At 46.8% G+C, this 25,879-nt stretch overlaps 9 protein-coding genes across 9 annotated transcripts; 6 read left to right on the top strand and 3 right to left on the bottom strand.

Moving 5' to 3' along the window:
* Window positions 1-1,823: 1,823 nt before the first annotated feature.
* N7469_004267 (uncharacterized protein) lies at window positions 1,824-2,537 on the top strand (the record flags this gene model as incomplete). Its single annotated transcript, XM_056643187.1, has 1 exon — window positions 1,824-2,537. One exon carries the CDS (start codon window positions 1,824-1,826, stop codon window positions 2,535-2,537), a length of 714 nt encoding a protein of 237 aa, XP_056502599.1.
* Window positions 2,538-3,226: 689 nt separating this feature from the next.
* Window positions 3,227-4,696, top strand: N7469_004266 (Endo-beta-1-6-galactanase; the record flags this gene model as incomplete). Its single annotated transcript, XM_056643186.1, has 1 exon — window positions 3,227-4,696. One exon carries the CDS (start codon window positions 3,227-3,229, stop codon window positions 4,694-4,696), a length of 1,470 nt encoding a protein of 489 aa, XP_056502598.1.
* A 426-nt stretch (window positions 4,697-5,122) lies between these two features.
* N7469_004265 (hexose transporter protein) lies at window positions 5,123-6,715 on the top strand (the record flags this gene model as incomplete). The annotated part of the gene is made up of 1 exon (XM_056643185.1): window positions 5,123-6,715. The coding sequence occupies one exon, from the start codon at window positions 5,123-5,125 to the stop codon at window positions 6,713-6,715; it is 1,593 nt and encodes a 530-aa protein (XP_056502597.1).
* A 716-nt stretch (window positions 6,716-7,431) lies between these two features.
* On the top strand, window positions 7,432-10,213 carry N7469_004264 (Zn(II)2Cys6 transcription factor; the record flags this gene model as incomplete). Its single annotated transcript, XM_056643184.1, has 6 exons — window positions 7,432-7,648; window positions 7,716-8,374; window positions 8,436-8,659; window positions 8,732-9,142; window positions 9,195-9,517; window positions 9,585-10,213. 6 exons carry the CDS (start codon window positions 7,432-7,434, stop codon window positions 10,211-10,213), a joined length of 2,463 nt encoding a protein of 820 aa, XP_056502596.1.
* A 166-nt stretch (window positions 10,214-10,379) lies between these two features.
* Window positions 10,380-11,981, bottom strand: N7469_004263 (glycoside hydrolase family 88 protein; the record flags this gene model as incomplete). Its single annotated transcript, XM_056643183.1, has 2 exons — window positions 10,380-11,693; window positions 11,751-11,981. The coding sequence occupies 2 exons, from the start codon at window positions 11,979-11,981 to the stop codon at window positions 10,380-10,382; spliced, it is 1,545 nt and encodes a 514-aa protein (XP_056502595.1).
* A 268-nt stretch (window positions 11,982-12,249) lies between these two features.
* N7469_004262 (glycoside hydrolase family 154 protein) lies at window positions 12,250-14,520 on the top strand (the record flags this gene model as incomplete). Its single annotated transcript, XM_056643182.1, has 3 exons — window positions 12,250-13,135; window positions 13,189-13,405; window positions 13,467-14,520. 3 exons carry the CDS (start codon window positions 12,250-12,252, stop codon window positions 14,518-14,520), a joined length of 2,157 nt encoding a protein of 718 aa, XP_056502594.1.
* A 737-nt stretch (window positions 14,521-15,257) lies between these two features.
* On the bottom strand, window positions 15,258-18,214 carry N7469_004261 (extracellular serine-threonine rich protein; the record flags this gene model as incomplete). The annotated part of the gene is made up of 3 exons (XM_056643181.1): window positions 15,258-17,813; window positions 17,885-18,070; window positions 18,152-18,214. 3 exons carry the CDS (start codon window positions 18,212-18,214, stop codon window positions 15,258-15,260), a joined length of 2,805 nt encoding a protein of 934 aa, XP_056502593.1.
* Window positions 18,215-21,312: 3,098 nt separating this feature from the next.
* On the top strand, window positions 21,313-21,939 carry N7469_004260 (uncharacterized protein; the record flags this gene model as incomplete). The annotated part of the gene is made up of 1 exon (XM_056643180.1): window positions 21,313-21,939. The coding sequence occupies one exon, from the start codon at window positions 21,313-21,315 to the stop codon at window positions 21,937-21,939; it is 627 nt and encodes a 208-aa protein (XP_056502592.1).
* Window positions 21,940-23,302: 1,363 nt separating this feature from the next.
* N7469_004259 (uncharacterized protein) lies at window positions 23,303-25,233 on the bottom strand (the record flags this gene model as incomplete). Its single annotated transcript, XM_056643179.1, has 2 exons — window positions 23,303-24,297; window positions 24,351-25,233. The coding sequence occupies 2 exons, from the start codon at window positions 25,231-25,233 to the stop codon at window positions 23,303-23,305; spliced, it is 1,878 nt and encodes a 625-aa protein (XP_056502591.1).
* Between the last annotated feature and the right edge of the window lie 646 nt (window positions 25,234-25,879).

Here is a 25,879-nt window from a genome sequence, read left to right as displayed (position 1 = left end):
TCGCATATATGCTCAATATAATAGACTCACCAATTAATACCCTGAATAGAAGCAGTAGCTATATGAATAGTACAGTAGTGCCGCAGCATCATCGTGAAAAGTTGAAAACCTCTCATTAACTATGCATAATAAGCCCTCAAATCCACTCATGCTTGGAAACCGGTTAAGCAGCCCCAGAAAATTATGCCTGCGCTTCAATGTGAATCAATGGTATAAATAAATTTGCTACCTAGCTCACTGCCAAAACAAATCACTTTTTCTCTCAGATATTATTGCCTCTTCTCGACGTTACTGTATTGTTCGAGGATCATTACCAGCAAACTCTCCCATACTGCCATGAGATCTGCCTAGCTCGAAGACTTGGAATCAATTAACTGGGACCCTTTTCATATTGCTGGAGTTAACCTGTCATATATCCAGATGAGCACACAGTGGTTAATTATACAATCATAATATGAACCTTCTGCTCGAGCCCCAACGATACAATATATGGATAACAATGACACAAAGTACTAGCCGAGCTGGAAACTGCTGATACTGTCGTCCTATATGCTGTGTAATCTTTGAGTTATGCAAATATACGCCTTGACAAAAAGACTTCAGCGATGTATAGTACCAGTAGGTTCCAGCTTCGCTAGTACTTCGTGTCATTGCTATCCATGTAGTGCATCGAAAGATTCCGGAAAAATGTGCGCGATGGACTGAGGGAGAGTTGGTATTTCTGGTCGGTCATAAATTGAGTCTTCAGGCCCCGGAAATTTGATGATTGATATATTACTTTTAGGACCGAGGGATTGGCGCGAAGATAACCCGGATCTATCCGATGGGATGAGCAGCCCTTGAACTATGACTGGCATCTCAAACGCTCCTTATCAATAAGATCTTCTTGAATCGTCTGCTCTTCTTTTTTCACTTGCCGGAACAACTATGGAATTATATGCTCAATAATTGCTCATGATTTGTTTCTAGGTGCTCCTTAAGCCAACTATGGCCAATACTTTCCACAGAATGGACGGCTTTAATTAAGAAGCTTCTACTGTACTTGTGGAGCCCTAATACCAACAGTGCGCACTGTTGCATGAATTCTACAGGTATATTTCGAATCAACTGGCTTGATTATCGATGGATTACTCCGTAATTTCGTCTTAATCGTAGCTCGTGCAGAGTAATGCGCGGCATAGCATTCAGATAGTTGGACCCACTCGCAATACCTCGAGTGCCCATCTCAACTGGGCGCATGATCCTGGTACTCGGAGGTATGGCCGTTTGAGGCCGACTCTGAAAATAAGTCTGCAGCTCCGGCCATGTGTTTAGATTTTTCATGGCGTGCAGAAGAGCCACCAAGCTGTACTGTGACATTCGCTGCATAAACGAGCTCCGGTGGGATGGCTTTCCCCGCCAATAGAAACCGTCATACGACCGGAAGAGAAGATCGTCAACTGTGCATGGTAGACGGCGGAGGTTTTGCAAAACTCCCGAGCATCGTTCCATCTCCGAATATAACTTCTCAATGAAGAGACATGAAGATCTTTCCTGCAAAGGTTCTGTGGAGTATTCGGTTAATATCTATTCAGAGGTGATATACATGTACATTTTCCTTTTTCAACAAGCAGGTACAGAACTTCCGAATCAACGAACTTCGCAAGATGTTTCAGCGTGAAACAGGAAATGGAGATTATAAAGATACAAAGCCTGCCAGAATCTCTGACCTGTTGCATTCGAGACCAATAAGTTCCTTCCAATCTCAACTTTCAGTCAAATATCAATCAACCGAACGAAAAGAGCGGCAAGAAGCGCATTCGCTTCGGTGACCTCAGGTCATGATGTATTTAGCTTTTCTACTTTATGCTCTTCCCACTTTTGTCCTGTCATTGCCCAGTGCAAGTGGCACCACGAACAAACTCGCGAAACGTGACACCACGCTTATTCCCACCTCATGCTTTGACTCGACTTCGTCGCTCACCGAGTACTTCAACTACAACTATCCATGGGGCGACACTCACAATGGAGCCGCCATCATGAAAGAGACCAATGCGATAATCGCTGATGCTGGTACTCTTACCCTAAATGCCACGTACACAGGAGCGTCAGACTACGCTTATGACTCCGGCACTGTGTATGCGAAGCAACAATTCACTGTCGAAGCTGGCGGTGGTTTAGATTTCTCGGCCCAGTTCATTGCGACGGTGGACAAAGGCACATGGCCCGCATTCTGGCTGAATGGTGTAAACTCATGGCCTCCGGAGATTGACATCGCCGAATGGAAGGGTTCCGGTGATATCAGTTTCAACACCTTCAACTCCTCAAGCTCAAACGCAGCCAAGGATGTGGAGTATCCAAGTCCAACAGAATACCACAAGGTTCTGGCAGAGCTACGCGACGAGGACGGAAGCAATGTTAGCGTAAAATTCTACCTTGATGGGACTCTAATAACCACCCAATATGCGTCAAATCTTGTGGGCGAACCGCTCAATCTCATCATTGATCTGCAGATGGAAGGCAGTAGTGGAAGTCCAGGACCAACAGGCAGTAAGTGAGAATTGCTTTTTTTGACATAAAAAATGTATGCGAGGCTTGAAATTGTGATGGATCTAACATTTGAATGACAGCAACACTTTTCCAAATCAAGGATCTCGAGGTCATCGATAAGAACCCATGATATTGTGTACAAAAAACAATTATTTTTCAAACGAGGAACAATATGCCAAGTTGAAATGGAGTACTTTGAGATGTAGCAATAAATGGAAAATCTTGAACCGTATCTTTTTTTTCTTCTTCTAGTACTACTGCTGTAGTATACGAGTAGTAGCAAATTGGGTTCAGTCCGAGAGCCGTGAAGAACAGCCACTAATGCATGAAATAGATCATGTTGAATCTCAATCATCTTTCTTTCCACCTATCGACTATCCAAAGTATTGATTGATGCAAGTATGCTAATGTTGAATATCTCCGACTCAGGTCCACTTATACTAGCATGTCCCACAAAATCCCCGGTGGTTGCATGCATGCCTTGATAGAGTTGCATGTTTGTCTCAATTTCGCGTCATTATGCTGCTATTTATCCGCCCTCGGACTTTTTGTCGGATCGGTATCTACCCGGGTAGCATTTCAGATGTGTTTTTCAAGTTAAATACTAGGGTATTTGGTATGCAAAGCAGGTCTTCTTCAATTCTCATCAGTCTTCTCTTCCTTCATTATTCGATTTAGCTCGTCGCAAATCGCTACCATGCCAGCTGTTCTTTCCAGGATTGTAGGCCCTGCAGTCCTACTCTGGGCGGTGTCATTACCTTTTACCCAGGCTGATCAGCAAGTCAGCATTACAACTAATACATACTCCGACGCATGGGAGGGCTGGGGGACGTCTCTTGCTTGGTGGGCAAAAGCTTACGGGGATAGAGATGATTTGGCAGATATTGTCTTCACTCTGAACTCAACCAAATGGGAACCTGGCGATCAGACATTGCCCGGACTGGGCCTGAACATCGTCCGATACAATGCCGGAGCATGTTCGTGGAACACAATAAATGGATCTGTCACTATGTCGAAGTCGGCAAATATTCCAGCAACGAAACAGATTGAGGGATATTGGCTCGATGGACTGAATTCCGATCCCAGCTCCTCTAGTTGGGATTGGACAGTGGATGCCAATCAGAGGGAGATGATGCTCAAAGCAAAAGAAAGAGGTGCAAATATATTCGAGCTCTTTTCCAACTCACCAATGTGGTGGCAACTCAACAACCACAATCCCAGCGGCGCCGACAACGGCGGTAGTAATCTACCTTCATCACAGTATCAAAACCATGCCATTTACCTATCTACAATCGCGAAATACGCAAAGGGCAACTGGGGCATTACTTTTGACTCTATAGAGCCATTCAATGAGCCTTCTTCCAACTGGTGGAAATCCTCGGGTACACAAGAAGGATGCTACATAGACGGCAACTCCCAGAAAGCCATCATTCCTATTCTTCGAGACGAAATGAAAGCGCGGGGACTCGATCAAACAACTATTGCAGCCTCAGACGAGAATAGCTATCAGCTAGCTTTGAATTCTTGGAAAACAATCGGCGAGTCTATTCAAAAATCCGATGTTGGCCGGATGAATACGCATGGATATTCAGGATCGAGTGGACCACGCGATGATCTCCGGAAGCTTGCTCGTGGCATTGGCCAAAAAGTCTGGGATAGTGAGTATGGCGACAATGATGGGACGGGACATACTATGGTCAAAAATATTATGCTAGATCTTAGAATCTTGAGACCTGATGCTTGGGTGCAATGGCAAGTTCTTGATGGATCCGACTGGGGCTTGATTGAAGCCGATATATCGTCGCGTACCCTTAAAGGCGCAACGGAAAAATATTTCAATCTTGCCCAGTTTACTCGCCACATTCGGCCTGGGATGAAAATCCTTGAGACTAACTCCAGCAACACCATTCCAGCAATTGACGAAGATAGTCACACGTTGGTTATTGTTGCTGCCAACTGGGATGAACAGTCAACTTTCAATTTCGACCTTTCCAGTTTTTCCAAGGTCCCTGCTGATGGAAGCAAAGTTCGATCCTGGTTGACAGATGGAACTGGTGAGAAACTCTATGCTTCTGTAGATGACATTGTTCTCGAAAACCAGGGCATATCGTCTTCACTTGGAAATGGTACCATTCAAACATTCGAAATTGGCGGGGTTTACTTGTAAATATCTGCATAAGGAGAAACCGAAAATGAATATTGTCTACTAAGAATTGATTCTTAGTTCAGCATACCGAAAATTTTCATGTTAAAGAGGCGTAGACTAAGACCTCATTCCGCTTAATGCCCGGCCGACAATCGCCCCGAAGCCGATGCAAACCCCAGAAACGCGGGGTTTAGGTCAAGGATTATTGTGAGAACCTAATTAATCCTAGCATCAAATCGTAATAGCTTGGGCTAAAGCGAATGGAAAAACTCATTAAATGGCAAGTCCCATGCAATGCCCTCTCCGCGGTGACAGGTACTTGGAATTATCCGGCCGGAAATTCGCGTGATATTCCGGGGCATTGACACCCCAGTTTTTGTTATAGCCTTCTATATATCAATTGAGTCATTGCCAGATGTATGGTGCCACTTGTGGGTTATATCAAAAATGAAGAAGCATGACGATTCGACAGTCGAGGGCGAATCGCCCAACTACGACTTCACGGGTGTCTCCTTGAAAGATGTCATACCACAGCGCAGCAAGCCTTGGTGGAAAGATATGCGATTGATTCAGCTCAATACGCTGCTTCTTTGCGCTCTTCTTACTCAAACGGCCCAGGGCTTTGATGCTAGCATGATCAACGGTATGCAAGCTTTACCCGAATGGATTCAATTTTTTGGACATCCAAAGGGAGCTCGACTTGGTGCTATGACATTCGGTCCTACTGGAGGTGTTTTGATTTCGATCCTCATCTCTGCTCAACTCTGTGACAAATTTGGACGAAGGTATCCGATCTGTGGTGGGTCTATCCTTATTGTCATCGGCTCTATTATTCAAGCCGCGTCGGCAAACTACGGGATGTTTGTCTTTTCACGATTCCTTGTTGGTTTTGGCCTCGGTATTGTGTCTGTCGCTGCGCCTCCATTGTTATCTGAGGTTGCCTATCCAACTCACCGAGGCAAGCTCGTCTCCTTCTACTTGGTATCGTGGCCTCTGGGATCTTTGATTGCGGCATGGTCCACATACGGGACATTTCGCATGACATCTTCATGGAGTTGGAGACTACCTAGTCTTCTTCAATGCGTCTTCTCTTTGATTCAGGCTGTCCTTAGCCTCTTCGCACCGGAGTCACCACGTTGGCTTATCTATAAGGAGCGTGGTAAGGAGGCACTTGATATTTTCATTCGTTATCATGGCGACGGTGATCCTCAATCTCGTCTTGCTCATTTCGAAATGGCAGAAATTACCGCAACCCTTCAGATGGAAAAACTTCAGAAAAAGTCGCGATGGGCCGAATGGATCTCGACCAAAGGCAATCGGCATCGACTTTTCCTCGCCTTGTATATACCTGCAATGTTGCAATGGTCCGGAAATGCCTTGATCTCCTACTATCTCCCAGAAGTTCTCAATTCTATTGGTATTACCGATTCTAAGACCCAGCTTACTCTCAATGGCTGTATGTCTATCTGGAGTCTGGTCTCCGCTTGCTTCTTTGCTACCTTGGTAGATCGTGCAGGTCGCCGAGGCCTGTTTCTGTTTGGCATGGGTGGAATGGGGATTTCCTACATCATCTGGACTATTTGCTCGGCCATCAATGAGAAGAAGAACTTCGAGGACCACAGCTACGCTGGTGCTGTCTTGGCTATGATATTTGTTTATCAAGCACTTTACCACGCATGCTCACCCGTCGCACCTACGTACATCATGGAAGTTGTTCCATACTCCCTGCGTTCTAAAGCTGCCATGCTTTATCAACTCACAGGGAATCTAGCCAGTCTTTACAACAGTTTTGCAAACCCTGTTGCAATGGAGGCTGTCTCATGGCGATACTATATCGTTTGGGTTGTTATGATTGCGATTAATTTCATTTTAATCTTCTTCTTTTTCCCGGAGACTAAAAACAGAGGTCTGGAGGAAGTTGCTGAGATATTTGATGGGCCAAATTCTCTTTCCGGGACAAACGCAATGAAACAAATGGGACTTGATATCAATGCAGATCAAGTCGTGGCTTTAAGCAAGGACTCTAAAGCAGAGCCCTAGTGGGCTTTGGGAAACTACGAGGAAATTTCATTACTTTCAAGCACCCCGAGGTTCATGGGCAATTTTCGGTATAATTGGAGCAAATCCTAGTCCCCTCCCCTAGAATAGCTTCCAAGTCTGCAGGCGATGACTACACGAGAATTTAACAAAATCCTTGAAATATAGTTTCCAAACTTCAAGGTTGTAGTTTATATATTGCTTTCCAAGGCCATATACATAGGGAAATCACACCATTTCAACTTATCAAGGTAGGCGAGTTATTACAGAAATATACCCGTTAGATAGTTCTTGGGCTACAAGGATTCATCTCCCACCTGAATTAGACACCACTATGTCTCTGTCAGGAGGCGATAAATTGCCAGCAGTGCCACATGACCTATTCCATTTTCCTTGTGGATGAGGGATAACCAGTTTACCTCATATGATCCTTCATATTACGTGGATATCTCAAAGAGGGAAAATCCCGGTGGGCGCATCCTCTCGGGGATCGGAATGACGGTCGGAGTTAAATGACACGAGATGCTGACCCCGGAATTGCCTTCAAGAGATATCCCCGCACTTTCACTAAGCCATCCCCACATTCCCCAGATTGTATGATGCTGATCACGGGGGATTGAGGCCATGGAGCCCTCTCTCACCTATTCATTTACATGACAAGCCTTGGAGAGACATACTGATGCATCGTTGTCTCGAGGGGAGCACAACAATACGGCTTAATGGACCCATCTAATGCAGCTGAGGAAACAACTATCATAGGAGCTGATCAAGACCGTCCGTCATGTCAAGGCTGTCGACGGCGCAAATTAAAATGCTCTAGAGAGTCTCCAACATGCTCCCAATGCCAGCGATTAAGCTCGCCATGTGTCTACGATAATAAACGAAGCAAGCCAGGACTCAAAACTGGGGCAGTTGAAGGCCTTAGTCGACGAATTGGTATAGTAACGAGTTCTTGTGCATATGTTAGACAAGTTGTTGGAACAATTGCTGATTCAATTTCCAGAGGTCCTTGAAGATGCATTACGCGAGGTTCAAGCAAAGGAAAGTAGCTGCTCAGGTGCCAGTGGTGAATACATCCCTCCCAGTCCCAAACACAGCCGTCTTGATGACGTGGTGAACGTGCTCTCTACGGTATGCATGGAGCTATGCAAATTCAACAGTCGCAACAATCGTGCAGAAAAAGAGCTAGTTTCGGAGAAGCTTCATCAGAATTCTCCACACTCAGAACGCGATGGTCAATCAGAGTCGCCTCTTGGACACCATTCTCGGAAAAGAAGAAGAGTTGACACTTGTGGAAATCCAAATATCGAGCTTCAATTACCGCTTGAAAATCTCAAGGCGTCTTCGAGTTTACCTACCCCGGAAATACTAGAGGATATTGTGGACACATACTTTGAGAGAATTCATCCTTGGATTCCTATGATACACGAAACTAGATTTCGACGGCGAATGCATGATCCGGACCAAAGATCGTCTTTGGTAGTGATTCTCCATGCAATGGTGGTTGCGGCTGTTCGATATGGATATTCCGACGATGGCATCACTTCTCAAGCTGAAGCGGAATCCAAGGCTAAGACGTCAAGGAGTATCGTCGTCCTAACAGCCATGGATGATTTGTCAGTTGAGAACCTACAAGCCTTGATTATAATTGCCTTTGATGATGTTAGTCAAATATTGCACATCCTATTTATTCAAGTTTACAGGAGCACTGACTAGCTTCTAGATCGGAAATGGAAATACCTCTAGGGCTTGGTCAATTGTTGGTTCTTTAACGAGGACTGTGGAGTATCTTCGCCTCAGTGTCGAAGACGAAGGTCATGACACCCAAAGGCTGTTAAAACCGTTACTTTCCTTACCACCCTCCCGCAAATGGGTGGAAGAAGAAGAAAGGAGACGAGTTTTCTGGAACATATTCAATTTAGACCGATTTTGCTCGGTTGCAACAGGGTATGATGAACACCTAATTATTCATCTGATTTGACTCGCTCGAAATGACACTCTAATCTTGCTTTCTCGTAGGTGGAATACCAGTCTTACAGCAGATGATGTCCATAGAAGGCTTCCTGCCGATGGGGGCCTTTGGCATCGGGAAGAGCAAGTGACGACTCCTTTTTTTGGCATCTGGGATCGGTCTGAAGCCCGAATTGGGAACTCAATCGCTTTCCTGCCGGCACAATACTCGAGCGTTCCAAAGAGTCCTGAGTCCCAAGCGGAGTCGCCAGCCCAGTACGGATCTCCACAATTGGTCTCTCCTGGTACGATGCAACCAGACATGTCAACGGTGGGAGCATTTGCCTATTGTATAGAGGCAACCGAGTCACTCAGCAGAGTCACGACATTTTTCCTTCAACAAAAGATAAACTTCGAGGACCGACGTGAGGTTAGTGGTTGGCTAACTAGATTTAAAGAGTTAGACCTTCGGCTTGTTCAGTAAGGGAGTTCACTTTTTCCTTTGTGGCGAATACTACTAACTATGCAATAGTTGGAAGATGTTTCTCCCCCAGAAGTGGAGGGATTCCAACATCTCTCGCCAGCCTACACTAGTTAATATGGATCCCAATCTTACACTCGCGCATGTTACCCACAACACGTCAATGATCTTGCTGCATCAGCGAATAGGATACCCACCCGCAGAGTGGGCGAATATCGTTCGACTACCCAGTGTCTGCAGCGCTGAGACATGCCAAAATGCAGCAATGGAGATCCAGAACATGACTAGCAAGTACCTAGACAATACTGCTGCAATATATCCTGTCTCGAATCAATTCGTCTTTTGCGTGTTTGTCGCTGCCCGGGTTCTTTTAGGTAAGAGACATGAAAATGGTCGAATCGCAGTGTTGGGGTTGCTATGATACTAAAGGTTGATAAACAGTTCACTGGCGTTACTACAGCACAGAGCTACCGCAAGAGCTATGGTATCTAGTTGATAGTCTCGAGGAGATGGCCCGACGATGGCGTGGATCTGCTTCATCGAATTTACCACCAAGCCGATGCCTTGCAAGTACATACGCGGATCACCTCAGGGATCTCCATAAGCGTTGCCTGGCAGCTCCAAACTTCAATGTTGATGTACTAGGATACTCAACCGTCGTCTCAAATCCCCACGCTCCCTCGGCTTCCGGATCAGTGCAAACTAGCCATTCCCCGCTAATCTCACGGAACTACGAGTACACGAAAAGCCCACGTAAAAATGGTTCAGTCTTAAGTGTACCTGAAAGAATCGATGCAGCTTTGCCTGGGTCTGAAATACAGTGGAGTCAGTCTGGGGAATTTATCTCTCCTCGAAATGGGAAACCGCAACTTGATCAGTCGATAATAAGCTACCCAGTGAATGGTCACCACCAAGCAGATGAGCTTTCCAATATCTCTTACCTTCTTCTTGATCAAAGATTTATGGATATGGATCGCGTGATAAGCCTAGAAGATATGATGTTCGCAAACACTATGGCATCCGCAGACGGGTTGACAGGCGAGTTGTCGGGCATGAATGGCCAGATCTAATGCACAACCTCGAAACAGAATTGCTAGTATAATAATATCCTTCTAAGTATACTAACTGTCTTCTATCCTATAAAGCCAAGTCTTCTTATTTATTCTCGCCCAAACAACAGCGCTTCCATAATGATGATCAGGCATTCAAATTGGATAAAAGAAAGGGAAAATCAAGTCAGACAAGCCCCATTCGAAGGAGTCGATTGCCGAACTCGATCAAATAATAATCACCATAAACAAGACCATGATCCCAGTATCGACGATGATCCTGAGCATTGAAATTCGCAGTTGCATTCTTCAGAATAGCGTCAAAGCTGATATCAGATCGCACATCCTGAACAGAAACATGGTTATTCTCGATTGAAATTGATGACTTCTGTGCCAGAGAAAAGGCAAGAGTATCTTCAACGATAAGCAACGCAGAATCAAGATATCGAAGACCCTGTGTATATTCACCGAGGGAGATCAGACTTTGTGCCAGTATCAGCATACCATTTGCAGCAATCACACCAGCCGACGAGTCACGTAGAGGGTTTGTTTCATCAATAGGAGCATCCCAGTCCCACAACGGTACAAAGCGTCCACATGTTCGACTTGAAGATTTGTACTCGTCAGGCTTGTAAATGTTTTGCTTTTGCTCTACACATGACGGAGATCTTTCGAGACGTAGAAGAAAATATTCAGCTAGTCCACGGGAAGCTGTGAGAAACTCCTCCTGACCCGTCCACTGAAAAGTTTGGGCATAGCCGAGGATACCCCATGCTTGACCTCGAGCCCAAGTTGAATCTTTCGCGTATCCCTGACCAGTGCGAGTTTCCTTGAGATCACCAGTTCTAGGATCGAAGTTGGTTACATGGACTGTGCTGAACAGCGGACCATCGTATCCCTCGCGACACGAGAATTTGCCTGTCTCGTGGCGGAGATGAGCACGCAGAAGTTTGTGAGCATGGGTGGTGGCCGCAGTTGAAAAGGCCTTCTTGCCGGTATGCGCTGCGGCATAGTATAGGAGATCAAGATTGCACATCGAGTCGATGATGACCAAAAAATCTTCGTCCATGGATGTGATGTTCACGCCATTTTGCGTAAGTTGGTCCCAGGAACGGATCGCACCTAACGTCGGATTATATCGCGAATAGAGGCTTTCAGCAGCGGTCAAGATAGTTGATAGAGCACGCTCGTCATGGAATAACTCCCATCTGGGCCGCATTGAAGGCTGGATGATGAACGACATGTCATGCGTATCGGTGCGAAGACCCATTTTGTGAATTGGCTCTGACCATATTTCCCCCAGTCTCTGTAGTTCCTTTAGAATGAGACTTTTGTTATTCTTGCTGTTGGTAGATTGTGGGAACTTGATAAATCTTTCAATCAATGAATAAACTGAGCCGGGAAAGAAACCACATGTCCAGAAATCTGCTTCACGGCAATAGTATTTCCCAGCATCCGGACCTGACTGCGGGACATACTCTGGATAGACGGCGAGGGAGCTCTGAAAAACCGTTAATTATCCTTAATTCGTAAAATGGATTAAATGAACCTTTCCTACGTTATTTTCGAGACATGTTCTGGCTGCTCGAAGGATCTTGGCTGTGATGTTTTCGTCGTACAGTTCGATGAGTCGAGTCTTAAGAGGTTGCGGAAAATGAGTTCCAGATATCAGAGCCTTTCTGAAGATGTCATTCTCATCTTCAGCCAAGCTGGGAAGATCAGTAATTTCAGGACCTTTGGACTCGGAGCTGTCGCTGAGATGCTTCATAGCTGTGAGAGAACCAGGCATGGTGGACAAATAGGATCTTTGAAAGTACTGATACAAGTATTATATCTTTGAGCGCTCTGCAAAGTCATTCATACATACCAACAATTGATCTTTTATTACTAGATTGTACAATCCATTCTGTTAGTCCAATTCTGATGCTTGCGGCCGATACCTCGACCGATGCCCGAGACTTTGCCCGACGCCCGAGGCGTGGTAGAATGATAGATCATACGGAGGGGTAAATATCAAACAGTTTTCCAAGGTCCAATTTCTTCAAGCAGACAATATTATGCCTCCATTGAAGGGTTTCTCGGATAATGCATTTCGCACGAGAGAGGATGTGGCCACAGCAGCTCTGGCCTTGCTACGACCGCTAGTCCCTTATTTCTCAACTCACAAGGGTCGCATTCGTCTTCCAATATCAACCGGTGTCCATTTTGACGAAACAGCGGCCCAAGTTGAGGGATTCGTACGACCCTTGTGGGCTGTTGCAACTCTTCTTCAATTTAACACTTCGACAATAGCGGATAACCCTACGGATGCTGCTCTGGCAAAAATCATCCAGGAAATAACCAAGCCATGGATATCGGGATTCTCGGCGGGTACGGATCCCGACAGTCCAGAGTATTGGGGGACGATCAATGACATGGACCAACGAATGGTTGAAGCAGAAGTCGTTAGTTTCGCGCTGCTATCTGACCCAGTGAAGCTATTCTATGATCGTGACGTTAAGACACAAAGAAACATCACGGCGTGGCTTCGTGGAATGAATGGGAAAGCCATGCCGCCCAATAATTGGCGATGGTTCCGAGTCTTCTCCAACCTCGCACTTATGAAAGTCCGTGGAGTTCCGGCTAGTGAACTCATTGAAGAGATGAAGGTGGATCTGGAAATTCTTGATTCATTCTATCTCGAGGATGGCTGGTCGGGCGACGGTCCTTGGCTCTCTACAAAGGAGGAAGAAGAGCAAGAATTAGAATTCGAGCGAATAGGACGCCGGGATAAAGTTGGCAAAGGTCGTCAGGTAGATTACTATTCTGGTAGTTTCGCGATCCAGTTTAGTCAATTGCTCTTTGCCAAATATGCCGAGGATATTGATCCTGAGCGAGTTTCTCGATATAGACAACAAGCACGGGAGTTTGGGGCTTCTTTCTGGCGATACTTTGACTCCGACGGTATGCCGAGTCGATATTTTTATGGACTATACTCGATGGCTAATTTTCCCTAGGTTCTGCTATCCCCTTTGGTCGGTCTCTGACTTATCGTTTCTCTTGCGGTGCCTTTTTCTCCGCATTAGCAGTCAGTCCCGTGGCCGATATGCCATGGCCATTGTCAACCCCAGGTCAAGTCAAGGGGTTTCTACTGCGGCATCTGAGATGGTGGGCAGATCATTCAAGCGACATTTTCCACCAGGATGGAACACTGAGTATTGGATGGTTATACCCGTTAGTAGATCACGTTTTCATATAAAAAAGGATATCACGAAGAGTACTAACAGACCTATAGGAACATGTATATGAGCGAAGACTATAACTCGCCTCAATCTCCATATTGGTGTTTAAAGACATTAATTGCAGTATCTCTCACAAGGGATAGCAAATTTTGGGAAGCAGAAGAGGAACCATATCCCTTTTTCTTTCAACCTATACTTGTGCCTGCTCCAAGACAAATTCTCAGCAATCACCCGGTAGGCAATCATCATTTCTGTTTGTCTCCTGCACAGTTTGTCGCATGGCCGATGAAGGCAACACAAGCCAAGTATTCCAAGTTCGAGTACTCCTCCAGCTTCGGATTTTCGGTTCCCACAGGCCCTCTGATTCAGCAGATTGCCCCAGATTGTACCCTAGCCCTGAGCAGAGACGGTGCAGAGACATGGGCAGTGAAATGGAAATGCTCTGAGCCTGAATTTCCGACGATTCAATTGAAAACTTCCACCGGTCTACACCCAATATCCGTGGCTTCTGTTAGATGGTTTCCTTGGGGAGATCGACAGGTTGAAGTGACAACAATACTCATTCCACCCACTGATAAATGGCCGGACTGGCATGTTCGAGTTCATCGTATTCACATCAATTCTCCTCTACGCACATTGCATACTGTTGAAGGTGGATTTTCTTCTCCGGGTCGAAGATTGCATGACGGATCAAAGTTACCTGTCCTCGGCGCCGTGGATGGAAAATTGAGAATCGAAACTGATTGCGAAGGTGTATTCGAGGATGAAAATTCAGTATTGATTCTCTCTTCAGGCTCAGCGAGCGGTATTTCAAGCGGGCCTGTACTCGGTTGCTCCTCAGAGAGTTTATCTCTGAAGGCGCAGGCCCTCAAGCCTGATGCCAATACCAACATTGCTCACCAGAGGAGCTTGATACCTGTGATCGAGCGGGATTTACCTCCTGGTTTATCAGCAGGTGATGAGCTCGTTTTCATTACCCGTGTGTTTGCAGTTTCTGCATGTACCCGAAATACAGCAACAAGAAAGAGTCTTGAAGAACGATGGCGAGATCAGCCAATTATTTCAGTAGAGGGGGGAAACTACGGCTCTATAGTTCTGAATACCTAGACAAGAGAGAACTTCTCTATGGGATTTTGAAACTTTATTACAGCCCTGTAATCACACTCTCCATTTCTTGGTTCATTATCCTTACGAATGTAGATAAGCATCCATCTGATTAACTTGTTCAAATTCTCTGTCATATACCTATATCTCCGATTCTCTATTATCTGCTTGGGTAGCTACTAGGAAATTGGAGATACAATGTAATACAGACTTCATCATCTATATTAAAACTATATATGAAAAATGCATGGTAATGGTCCAAGTAATCAATACAGTGTATCTATCAGTAAAGATAGTGATTTATTCCAACAACACTTGTCTATTGTACTGATTGCGGCTATAGAGCGCATACTTTATCGCGAATTCCTACAATAATTGCAGAATACAAAGAACATACTATTTTGGAAATCGTTAAAGAAAGGCTCTCTTCATTTCTTAATGGAATTCACGAGGTCTATCGCACGCAATTAGGGAGTGAATACTAGTACAAATCAAATGCCTCGTGAAGACAATAAAACCAGTCCGTTGACGACTCAAATCCTGTAATTTAGCTCAAATGCTAATATTAGCTTTCGGTAATCTCATACAGCATGAGTGTGAAGGAAGACATAAGAATGGAAGACGAGAAGCTTTGAAAAAAAAAAAGGAAAAAACAAAATTTGCAGAAGCGAAATCTCACGTAGAAAGTCACATAGGCTCAGCGCGCGTGGCCAGAGACGAAAAATCACAGATTGGTACGTCTAGATGAGAAGCCCCAGGAAGGTAGCGACAGATCCCATTAGAAGGCTTGAAGCGATAGAGATGCTTGAGGCCGAGTTGAAGACAGGTGTGGAACTAGCGGATGGGGCTACACTGGAGGTAGGCTGTCTGTTGGCGCTGGTGCTCCAAGTAGGGGAAGCAGCAGCAGGTGCAGGGACCTTTCCGGTGTTAACGGGGGATGCACCACTAGGACCAGCCGGTACAAGGCCAACAGTCTGGGTAGCACCCTCCGCTGTCTCAGTGTTGGTGACGAAAGTGACCTGGGGAACAGTCACAGTGCGAGTTCCATAGGTGATTGTCGTGCATGGAAGAGTAGGAGCAGAGGTAACGGCACCTGCAGGGGAAGTACCTCCAATAGCGTCGACACCACTGGTGCCAGCGGGAGCGGGAACAGAGACAGTTGGAGCCAATGTGATTGTGGATGGCACCGCTGTCACAATGCCAGGGTTTTGGTCAACCCAATGGGCGCAGATTCCAGTGAAGTAGGACAGTGCAGAGGAAATCTCCTCCTTAGATCCACCCCAGGCCTGGATACAAGAGATAACCTTCTTAGTGAACTCCTTGTTGGGGCAGAAGCAGGAGGCATCGCTGTTTGAGCTACACTTGGGAGCCAGTGTAAGCCAGGTGTTGAGACATTGAGGCACAGTATTTGGGCAAGGAGACGAAGGAGCTGGGGTGGAACCGGTTACAGGCGACGTGCCAGAAGGAACAGGGCCACCAGTCACGGAAACAGTCTCGCCCGGGGAGGTTGCACTTGCAGTACACTTGGTGCAGACAGTGGAAGTGGAAGTCAAAGTCACTGTCGACACAGTTGTACCTGTGGTCACAACGGAAGATCCGCCAGTAGTGATGGTGCTAGTCACAGGGCAAGTGGTGACTGTAGTATAAGTCACTAGGGTAGTTGTGGTGTCTTCGGGGGCCGCAGGCGTAGAACCGGCATCAACACTAGATGGGTTTGACGGTGCCGGTGTCTCTCCGGGGCTGGGAGTGACTCCAGGGACAGCAGGGGTAGTCTCGGTGATGGCAGGAGTTGTCGCCGGGATACCAGGAGCAGTAGTTGCTCCACCAGTACACTTGGTACAGATAGTCGAGGTGGATGTCAGAGTCACGGTAGAAACAGTGGTGCCGGTGGTGACGATAGAAGATCCTCCGGTAGTGATGGTATCAGTGACAGGGCAGGTGGTGACGGTAGTGTAGGTCACCAATGTAGTTGTCGAGCCCTCGGGCACAGCAGGAGTTGATCCAGCATCGACACTGGAAGGAACAGATGGAGTCGAGGTGACAGATGTAACAGCAGGCGTGGTATCGGTTTCAGCGGGAGCTGTCTCAGTGATTGTGGGAGTAGAGCCAGGAATGAGAGGGGTGCTCTGGGAGGCACCAGGAGCTGTCGCAGAACCAATGCACTTGGTGCAAATGACAGATGTAGAGGTCAAGGTCACCGTGGAAACAGTGGTACCAGTTGTGACAATAGAGGATCCTCCGGTGGTAACTGTGCTAGTTACTGGGCAGGTAGTGACAGTAGTGTAAGTCACCACAGTGGTTGTAGAGTCCTCGGGCACAATGGGAGTCGAAGTTCCAACTGGGGGCGCAGGCGATGTGACAGGCGATGTTCCACTAGGGACATTTGGAGTAGAGACAGCTGGGGGAGTCGCCACTGGAGGAGTACCCTGGGGAGAAGATGGGGTCGATTCAACAGGAGTCGATTCAGCTGGGGGCGTTCCAGCCGAAGATGTTCCAACAGGAGATGTTCCAACGGGAGTCGATTCAACTGGTGTACCGGCAGGGTTGGTTTCAGTGACAGGGCAAACAGTAGTGTAGGCGGGAATTGTCGAAGTCACAACAGTAGTGGAGTCAGCAGGGCAATCAGTGACCGTGGGAGCACAGCTGGTGATAGTAATTTCGCTAGTCGTGTAAACAGTCGAGGTAGTCATCCTGCCTGGAGTACCAGCAGCCGGAGTGCTTGTACCTACAACAGGAGTACTGATTCCAGCAGCCGATGAAGGAACAGAAACGGTAGGGACTGGCACAGATGGGCTGTGAGGAACAGAGACTCCTGGCTTTCCGGGAACAGACACCACGGTGCTTCCAGCAGGGGAAGATGCCGAAGGCGACGAGATTCCAGGCACAGATACCGCCGGGGTAGTGGTAGGTCCAGTTGGCAAGGTTGTAGCAGTATTACCCGGGGTACAATCAAATCCGATTGTGTAGATACCAAAGTCGCAGCTCTCGTGCTCGCTGTCCTCAGGTAGCTCGAAGGAGACTGAAGTTGCGCCACCACACTGATCGTTCTCGATGGTGGTTCCGGAAGACGAGCAAGAAGCGGTGTTTCGGCAAGAAGAGCCATCAGGCATGCCATAGATAATGTTCAAATCGGTTTCCAAGGAGGTAGAAATATGGAAATGAGTGACGGAGAAGGCGTTCTCCTCAGAACCAGCACCGCAGCTGAAAGACGGACCAGACGAGCTGCTACCACTTGAACTGCCGGAGCTGCTGCTGGATCCGCTGCCTCGGGAGGCAGAACCGGTAATGCATTTTTGCTAGAGCAGACACGTTATTATATATCATCAAATAAAGGTATATCGAAGGTCAAAAGTCACAAGGAACTTACACCACGCTTGGAGAGACCAGCTCCTCCAAAGCTATCACTGCACGAGAAACCGGAAAAGTCGAAGCCTCCATATTGCGCGAACGAGCCACTGGCTAAATCCAGCCAGTCGAAACCCTTCTGCTGGTGCTCATTACATTTGTTGGGGGAACGACCTGGGCTGGAGTAGCATTTCTCAGAGCCCCAGTACTGTAAGAAGGTGATGTTAGCAAAAGATCCCGAGAGAAACTCCAGTATAACTTTAGCATATCTTCTCTAGGATCAACATACCCCAGTAGTGGCCTGAGCAGCAGCCAGCAGCGTAACGAACGCGAATGAAGTAGCACCCTTCATGTTGAAGAGAGAAGTGTCAACGAGCGACAACGAGATCAACGAAGGAAAAAGAAGCAAGAAGATGGATTATCTTCTTTTATTCGACAAGTAAAAGAAGAAGAAAAAGACGGTCAAAAGAGAAGATGAGTATGTATGATAAAGCGAGAGAGAGAGAGAGAGAGAGAGAGAGAGAGAGATTGTTGAAGAAGAGAAGTGAGAGGTAGAAGATGACAAGGTGAGTGAATATTAACAATCAACAAGGCCACGCAGGCAGCGAGTGGAACAGGGAAGAGTTTCCCCCGAAGTGAAGGTGAATGAACAATCCAAATCAATTAGAGAGACAGTCAAAGAAAATTGAATCAAGTAGAGTCCAAAGAAGGACAAAAATTACAGAAAGGGAAAAGAGAGAAAAAAAAAACAATGCTTTGAAGATCAACTTTTTCTTGGTGGGCGAAGCCTTCTTTAAGCAATCCGGCATAACCGCCAAGGGTCTTCTCTTCAACTACACATCACAACCCACTAGCGCCATTCGAGGCTCTAGAGCTCAGCTTGTTCTTTTGCAGTTTGCAGCATTGTGGCAAGCGAGTGGTAAGACATCTTGTCAGAGGTGTCTGTTGCTTCTTCCAATCGGCACAGACCTCGCCGGGCAGATGAAACAAGATGGCGCCCACCACCGTGCATGGGAAGATCCAGTCAGCTCCCTGGAATTGGCACAACCTGCTAGTGCAGGAACAGAATGGGACCACTTCTGCCAAGGGTCCTAAGCCAATGGCCACAGGATAGGCTACCACTTCTACATACTACACCTCCACAGGAGAATAGTTACCACCTCCGGCGTGATCCGTTGAATTGACTAAATAGGAGGTCGGAGAACACCCACGAGCCAATTGCAAGAGGACGGTAAGGTCGAAAAATAGCCCCACGATTGGAGACTCTCGTCAGGAATAGGTCATAGTTGTACAAAAGCCGCCGGATCGACGGTGTTTGCATGGAGAATAGTGGCAGCGTGGGATGTGAGTGAGCTTGATGCCTGGCTACGATCGCCAGCATGAAGATCTGGTTATGATCGTCGCCTTTGTCAGTCTTCTTGGGGTGCATCTGTGAATTTCTGCAATTGTGACTCCACTAGCGGGGCTCAATGCGCGTACTTTTATGCACAGATTGCTGGACTGGGCGCTATGTCACAGTGTACTGTAGGTATACGTTCTCGCACTTCATATCTATTGTCCCCAGGACACGGTCATTTCTCCAGATCGCACTTATTCAAAGTCCGACCAACAAGGTAAACCCCTATCAAACGTTTCCCCTGCAGTTTCTACCTGCAGGTTGAGCCAAAAAAAGAAACACAAGGGTTGAAAGCCAGCTTGCCGCCGGCGTCGCGCCCTGAGTATTTCTCGATGGAGACTGGCCAACGTGTTCCCCACAAACAATCATAGGGCCATCCTCCCTGACAGCACAAAGACCTAGCCCTGACTACCGATGGTCCCGTGCTTTACAGTATGATTAACATATCCGACCACTGATCAGCAATCACCATAAACCTCTACAATTGTAGGGATGGGGATTCTACATAGACGCCAGGCGAAATCATGACTGGCCAACCAGAGCTCATCGCGCCGTGATAATTGACAACCGCCAAAAGCAAAGTTCAGCAGGCAACGACTCTTCACATGAACAATACTCCTGTAGGCTTGACAAGTGCCACCGTTCACCGGTTCTCTCCCATTTTCTCCGTGCTTCTGTTGATTCATCTCTCAGGGGTAAACCCGAGCAACTGTTTAGTGGCGCCGAACCTGGGGCTTTAGCTTGTCTCGTCTCCCTCTGAGTGGCGTCGGTACCTGAACGGATGTCAAGTCTCATCCGGGCTTGGTTTGAGCCAAGACCAAATCTGTCAAGCCCCGAACGGTCCAGAAAAACTGTCGAATGGACTGTTGAGGCTAGACCTTGCAGTGAGTGGTCAGAGCCACACTTCTCCTGATCCTACGAAAGCTCACCACAAGCCTGTCCGTTGACTGAGTTGACAGTGGTCGGTCACCTCTAGTTTCCTATTCTATTTCACTTGGCCTAGGTGTATATATCTAAGGGATATTTCTGCTCTGTCCCACCCAGTCCAGTTTTAGCGGAGCAAGTAAAAGAGGAAAAGACAAGCCGAGACAGCAGAAATTGTTGTCAAGATATCGGATCAATCGGCTGTAGGCCTTTTTTACTCTCCCAGACAAGGGCCATATCGTTTCGAATGAATTAACTTGAACTCTTCTTTGGCAGAAGCTCGTAATCGAAATATTTCAAGGCTCAAACGAAGAGAGTTCTTTGACGCCCCTGTAATGTTTCATAATGGCATTACCTCGCCCTAAAAATACCAGCGAAAGGGGCTGGCATTAGTGTGACGTCGAATCGCCAGCTTCAAAGGAATAATGCTGGTTATTGTATGGAGTAGTAACTGTACTGTACGTCCTGGAACTGCTGCAACCGCCGACACTTTGCGAGCGATTATTGAGCCCCTCCGCCAAGAAACACTAGACTTCATCAAGAATTTTTCCGAAGTATCCCTGTCATTAAGATTTGTATTTTTTTCTTACGTAGCTTACACAGATTTTCGAAATATGTATGTTCTTGTAAGTTTAGTACCGCCTCTTGGTTCTTAGCATACTACAATTCCCTTACATCACAAATGCATAAATATGGCTTCCTATTTCTGGTCACTTACTTCATTAAGATCATTTTTGCTCTCCGCTGGCTCATCAGTGGGTTGTACTACAGCTTACTAGCTCTCCGGATCATCAGCGTTTGCAGGGTTATAAGGAAGAAGAGAAGAGAAGGATCTATGTATCTCGGGAATTACCATATCGGGTAATCATATATCCAATGAGAATAAAATCCATAGATAAGAGTTAAACCTAAATAGGTAATTTTCTGTCCAATGAACAGTCTTGTTTCTCATTTTTGGACGGAGTTGGCATTGTAGATATAGTACAACTTACAAGATTTACTTTGCGTAGGCTATTAATACTGATACTCTTTTCTATTTCAGCTAAAAACAAGTCCAATCTTTCATTTCTTTCTTGAAAAACTGCATTTTATTTCCACTCTTCCCGCATTTCGAAATCCAGCACTGCGATATGGTGCGCGGACATCATGAAGCGTTTGATGGACACGTCCTGGAGAAATCACACGAAAACAGCCAACAACTCACTTCTAACAAGAACGTGGAACATGTGAGAGACACTTTCATTCCAGAACCGCCGAAATACCCCTCTGGCATCAAATTAACTTTTTTCTTTGTGGCTCTCTGCTTGACTGTTTTCCTAGTCGCTCTGGTCTGTTCTGAATACATACTCCTGCCATACCTCCTCGAAAAGGCATACGTAATGGCTAATACAAATGTATTAAAGGATCACACTATAATTGCTACCGCCATCCCGACCATTACGTCTCAATTCCTCAGCGACGAAGATATGGGATGGTACGGCAGTGCCTTTCTCCTCACGACCTGCAGCTTCCAACTTTTCTTCGGGGAGCTCTATACCTTGCTATCACTAAAATGGACTTTCATCGGTGCCGTATTGATCTTCGAAGTTGGATCTGCCATCTGTGGAGCGAGGCCCAATTCCGTTGCCCTCATAATCGGACGGGCTATTGCTGGAATTGGAGGCGCGGGCTTCTTGGGGAAAGCCATTGCGGGATCATATGGCCATTTGTGCTGTTGGAAAAGTACTTTGGCTTGTGCTGCATTCACTCGTTGTTAGACAGCTGTTCCCAGTTCCACGAAGGATTCTACAAGAATACCTGGATTGCCAATACAGTTACAAGACGGTGCACCGTATTATAAAGAACGTAAATCACGGTATCGAGACTGATACAGGAAGATCGTCATTCTGATTGACGTTCTAACATGATCTAGTGTTTCTTGGCACTAGAGTGTATACAGTTGCACCAGTTTCAAAAACGTATTGTACTTAAAGAACCATGATTCATCTTTACAAATTTGCTTGTTCAAACATGCTGAAGTTCCTCCATAGCTCTAGGCAAGGTCACATTCTGCTTGACCCTGCATCCATGTGGCTTGAGGTTTTCGCGAGAACTCGTTTCAGAAAGAGTTTGGGTCGGCATAAGGCTGGATAGCGACGACACACGTCTCATGCAGGAAGTGTTTCCCTGTTTCATCTTTTCTGCACACCAACTCGAACTTGACGAACTAGACGCTTGGGATATGGTACGTTATCCTTGAGACCTGTCTATTAATTCCCAGAAAACAGAGTACTGCAACCTTTCACGTAATCGATTAATGGGATCTATACGAACCAAGGAAGTTCTCTTCTTGGAAGTTGGCTCCGCTCAAGCGAGTGTTTCGAGATTATAAATGTATCATGATGGCCAAGCCCGTAGCTACCTTAACAACCCGTCTTGGGAAACGTTGTATGGAGAATTTGCATGGGATAGTCAATCGCCAATTCAGGCACAGCCTGGCAGACTATTTTCATTACGAAACAATACTACTATGTTATACTTCAATACATTGACAGTGGCTTCAGATGGATATCTACTTGGAAGAGAAATATTTCGGTATTTCTTTTTATTTTGGCTAATAAATAATCACGACATATTGATAGCTCATACAGGAAAAGATCAAAATAACTCCGGGAATAAGCAATAGGTATCACCATCTCCTGGAAGTTGCTAAGGAGAACATGGCAAGAAAAAAAAAAGATGACAAGATGAAAATTGAGAGAATGAAATGAAAGTGGCAACATAAGCATCCCATGCACAAAACAACAATCGATCAACTTTTGGGTCATCGGAGCCATCATTGATCAATATTTGAAACCATGGAATGTGGGGTGCGCAGCTGATAGCATTCCTCATCTCCAGGTACAGGAAGAGGGAGATCTGACCAGGAGGTTAGGACACTAGATAGCGACTCTGAGAAGACATCGCTGCGTCCCAGGAGCCAAGTCTACCAGAGACTCGAAACAATTGAACAGCGTCCGTGTGTATCGTGCGATCTTACTTAAATCGAAACTTCGTGATTCATGAGCTGCTGGATGATCCAGCTGGGTTTTGTCTAATAGCGCTTGTAGTGCGCAGAGACCAACAGAGGATGTGAGAGTCTCAAAGAGGTACTTGTGTACGGCGTTGGGCGTCCATGAGCTTGCGTCGTACAGCCTCGCCTCCCGCGTAACCACTAGCTTTACGCTTTCTAGTGGGGGTGCGTTGATCAGCGTGTTTGGCGTGTCTGAAAACACTGGCCGGTCGAGAGGGGGAATTGGCGGGCATAAATTCACGGTGTTGAGGGAGACGAAGAAGGGCCTGGTAACGGTTGTGGTTGCGACGAAAGGCGGTCACGATACCCTTATCCAGATGGTTCAGGAAACGCTCAGCATTGGTATCATGCTGTTCGGAGTTCTTGCGGGTTGGGGGGGGTGTTCCCATGTGCTGAATCGAAGATCCACCAGCCATGGGGGAGATAAAAGATTCGTCATCGAAAGCCTTGCCAATATCCTCATCTTGTTCTTGTTCTTCATCAGAAGATCCATCGCCGAAGTCGATAAAATCATCAACGTTGAGGGCAGACTCGGGATCATCTTCGTCATCATCCTCGAAGGAGCTGTCAACATTGAATTCTTGCGATGGGTAAAAAGCCTCGGGTGGGCCCATGACTTGGCCTCCAGGAGTGATATCATTGCCAAGAGCAGTCATCATCAAGTTGGCACCAGAAGCAAGCATGGGACTGAAGTCTGTCTGGTTTGGAGAGGTCAGGGCATCAGTATCGCTTTCGTCGACCAAATGCAGAGTTGTCTGGCGGGGGCTGTTGTTGGCTGTTCCCGGCACACTATTGGCAGCCGATTCAAGCCAGTCGTGTCGGGATGAGGCATAAGCTGGGATGATGACAAGATGTTTGCCGGTGCAATCGACAAGAGCAACAGGCTTGTGAGGGTCAGCCACGAAGGTGCCCATGATAGGACCTCGCCGGCGGGGGAGAGTATCAGTCCTGTCATCACCAGTCACGGTCAGAGAGTCGGTAGAATCACGTCGGAGAAGAGATCTGGGATGGGTGATGGTCGCTGGTGGGGGTAAATCCTCGTCGGTGGTATCGCCATCGTCGGCTGGAAGAAAATTAGCATATCAACTAGACAGAACAAATAAGTGAGTAGCGTACTCTCGTAACCACTCAGGCTACCCTCAGATGTCCCATCGGACTCGACGTGATAGATATTACTATGGCCATAATCGCCATCGCCGAACATCTCTTCAGATTGTCGGCGATGGCTGCGGTTGTTGTCATGGTCATTCTCGATCATCCGACGCAGGTGGGGATCCAGTGAGTCTTGTTGAAGGAAATCTCCAGGAATCTCATCATCAGTGTGCGACTCGCTGTCAGAAGAGGAATCGGATCGCTCTTCGAAGTGCACACGTCGAGCCACGGGTGTTTCCACGGCTTCACTAGCCATGTCAGTTTCCCCGAAGGTGTCCATGGCAGTGTAAAGCTGCTCTTCGTCGAAAAACGAGGCAGCGGGCAGAAGCATGGATTCTCCAAAGATCTCAGTGCTATTCCACTGGCTATCATTGGCTTCGGATGGTGGCATTATCCGGTGCTCGGACTCATCCATGATCATCATTTCCTCAAGCTTCTCCACATCTTGTTCTTCATCATCGGCATCGGTAATATAATCAACGCCGGCGTACACATCATCAGAGCTATCGTTGGAGTCGCTAGCATCGCTTCCGAAGTCGTATTCGTCATCGGAAACCCGTCTTCGCTTGGCTTTGACGGGTTGGCGCCCCGTCTTGCGAGAGATATTTGGTCGACGACGACCATAAGACCGCTGTGCTAACGGTCGGTCCTCCTCGTCATCTGCATCATCTTCCGAGTCGTCACCCTCCTCACTGAGATCTTCAAGAGAAGAGACACTGGAAACACTGGAGACGGATGAAGAGGATGCCCGGCGTTTTCGGTCAGATAAGCCATGTCCGCCAGAACGGCTGTTGCCTGACTTTTTGGACTGGCTTAAAGCCTTGTGTGTAAGATCGAGGTGTCGCATAGTGTTCGACTTGGGGGGGTATTGTAATAGAATCTGTGGTTTTTGAACAAATTTGAAAAGGGCGTTTCAAGGCAGATTGACCTGTTTGTGTAGTTCAAACTTTTTCCAAGTGGTGGTCAGAGAAGGTGGGATGTCGGATTTTTTTTTTCTCTCCTCTTTTAGAAGGGGGACTGGAGTGTAATTGACACGGGTTGATAGAAAGGTGATTGTTGGAGTTGGAAATTGACCAGAAGAGTTTAAAGTCGTAGTCCTTGGAGTTCAAAAAAGGAGATATCGAGGAGAAAAGGGTGGTCGTCAAGGGCGGGTGAAGAGAGGAGGGATAGGTGGAGAGAAAGAGTAGGGATTTTGGTATTGATTGATCGTAACCACGAAAGCACCTCCAGTCCAACGGGGACGTCAAAGTGCTTCTTCTGGGACTGTACTCAGGGGCAATTCCAACGCTTCAGAGCGGGCGTTGAAAGAGAAAACAATATCGTCAAGTGGAATTGAAGGTTCGGAGCTGCAGGACTGAGGAACCAGGGAGGGTTCCCCAGTGGGGGATTTACAGCTGCACGGAAGCCATTTGGAATTCTCGACGATATCAGAAGGGTATATGGTGTAAATGGAAAATCAAGAGGGTAAGGGAGTAGAGTCTGGAAGCAGTCCG

The sequence above is a fragment of the Penicillium citrinum genome, assembly GCF_028827155.1.
Source record: "Penicillium citrinum strain IBT 23319 chromosome Unknown utg000003l:1.0-4596430.0:1.0-4598250.0, whole genome shotgun sequence".
Lineage (NCBI taxonomy): Eukaryota > Fungi > Ascomycota > Eurotiomycetes > Eurotiales > Aspergillaceae > Penicillium > Penicillium citrinum.
The sequence above is the reverse complement of the archived record's forward strand: the minus strand, read 5'-3'. Positions and strand labels throughout refer to the sequence as shown.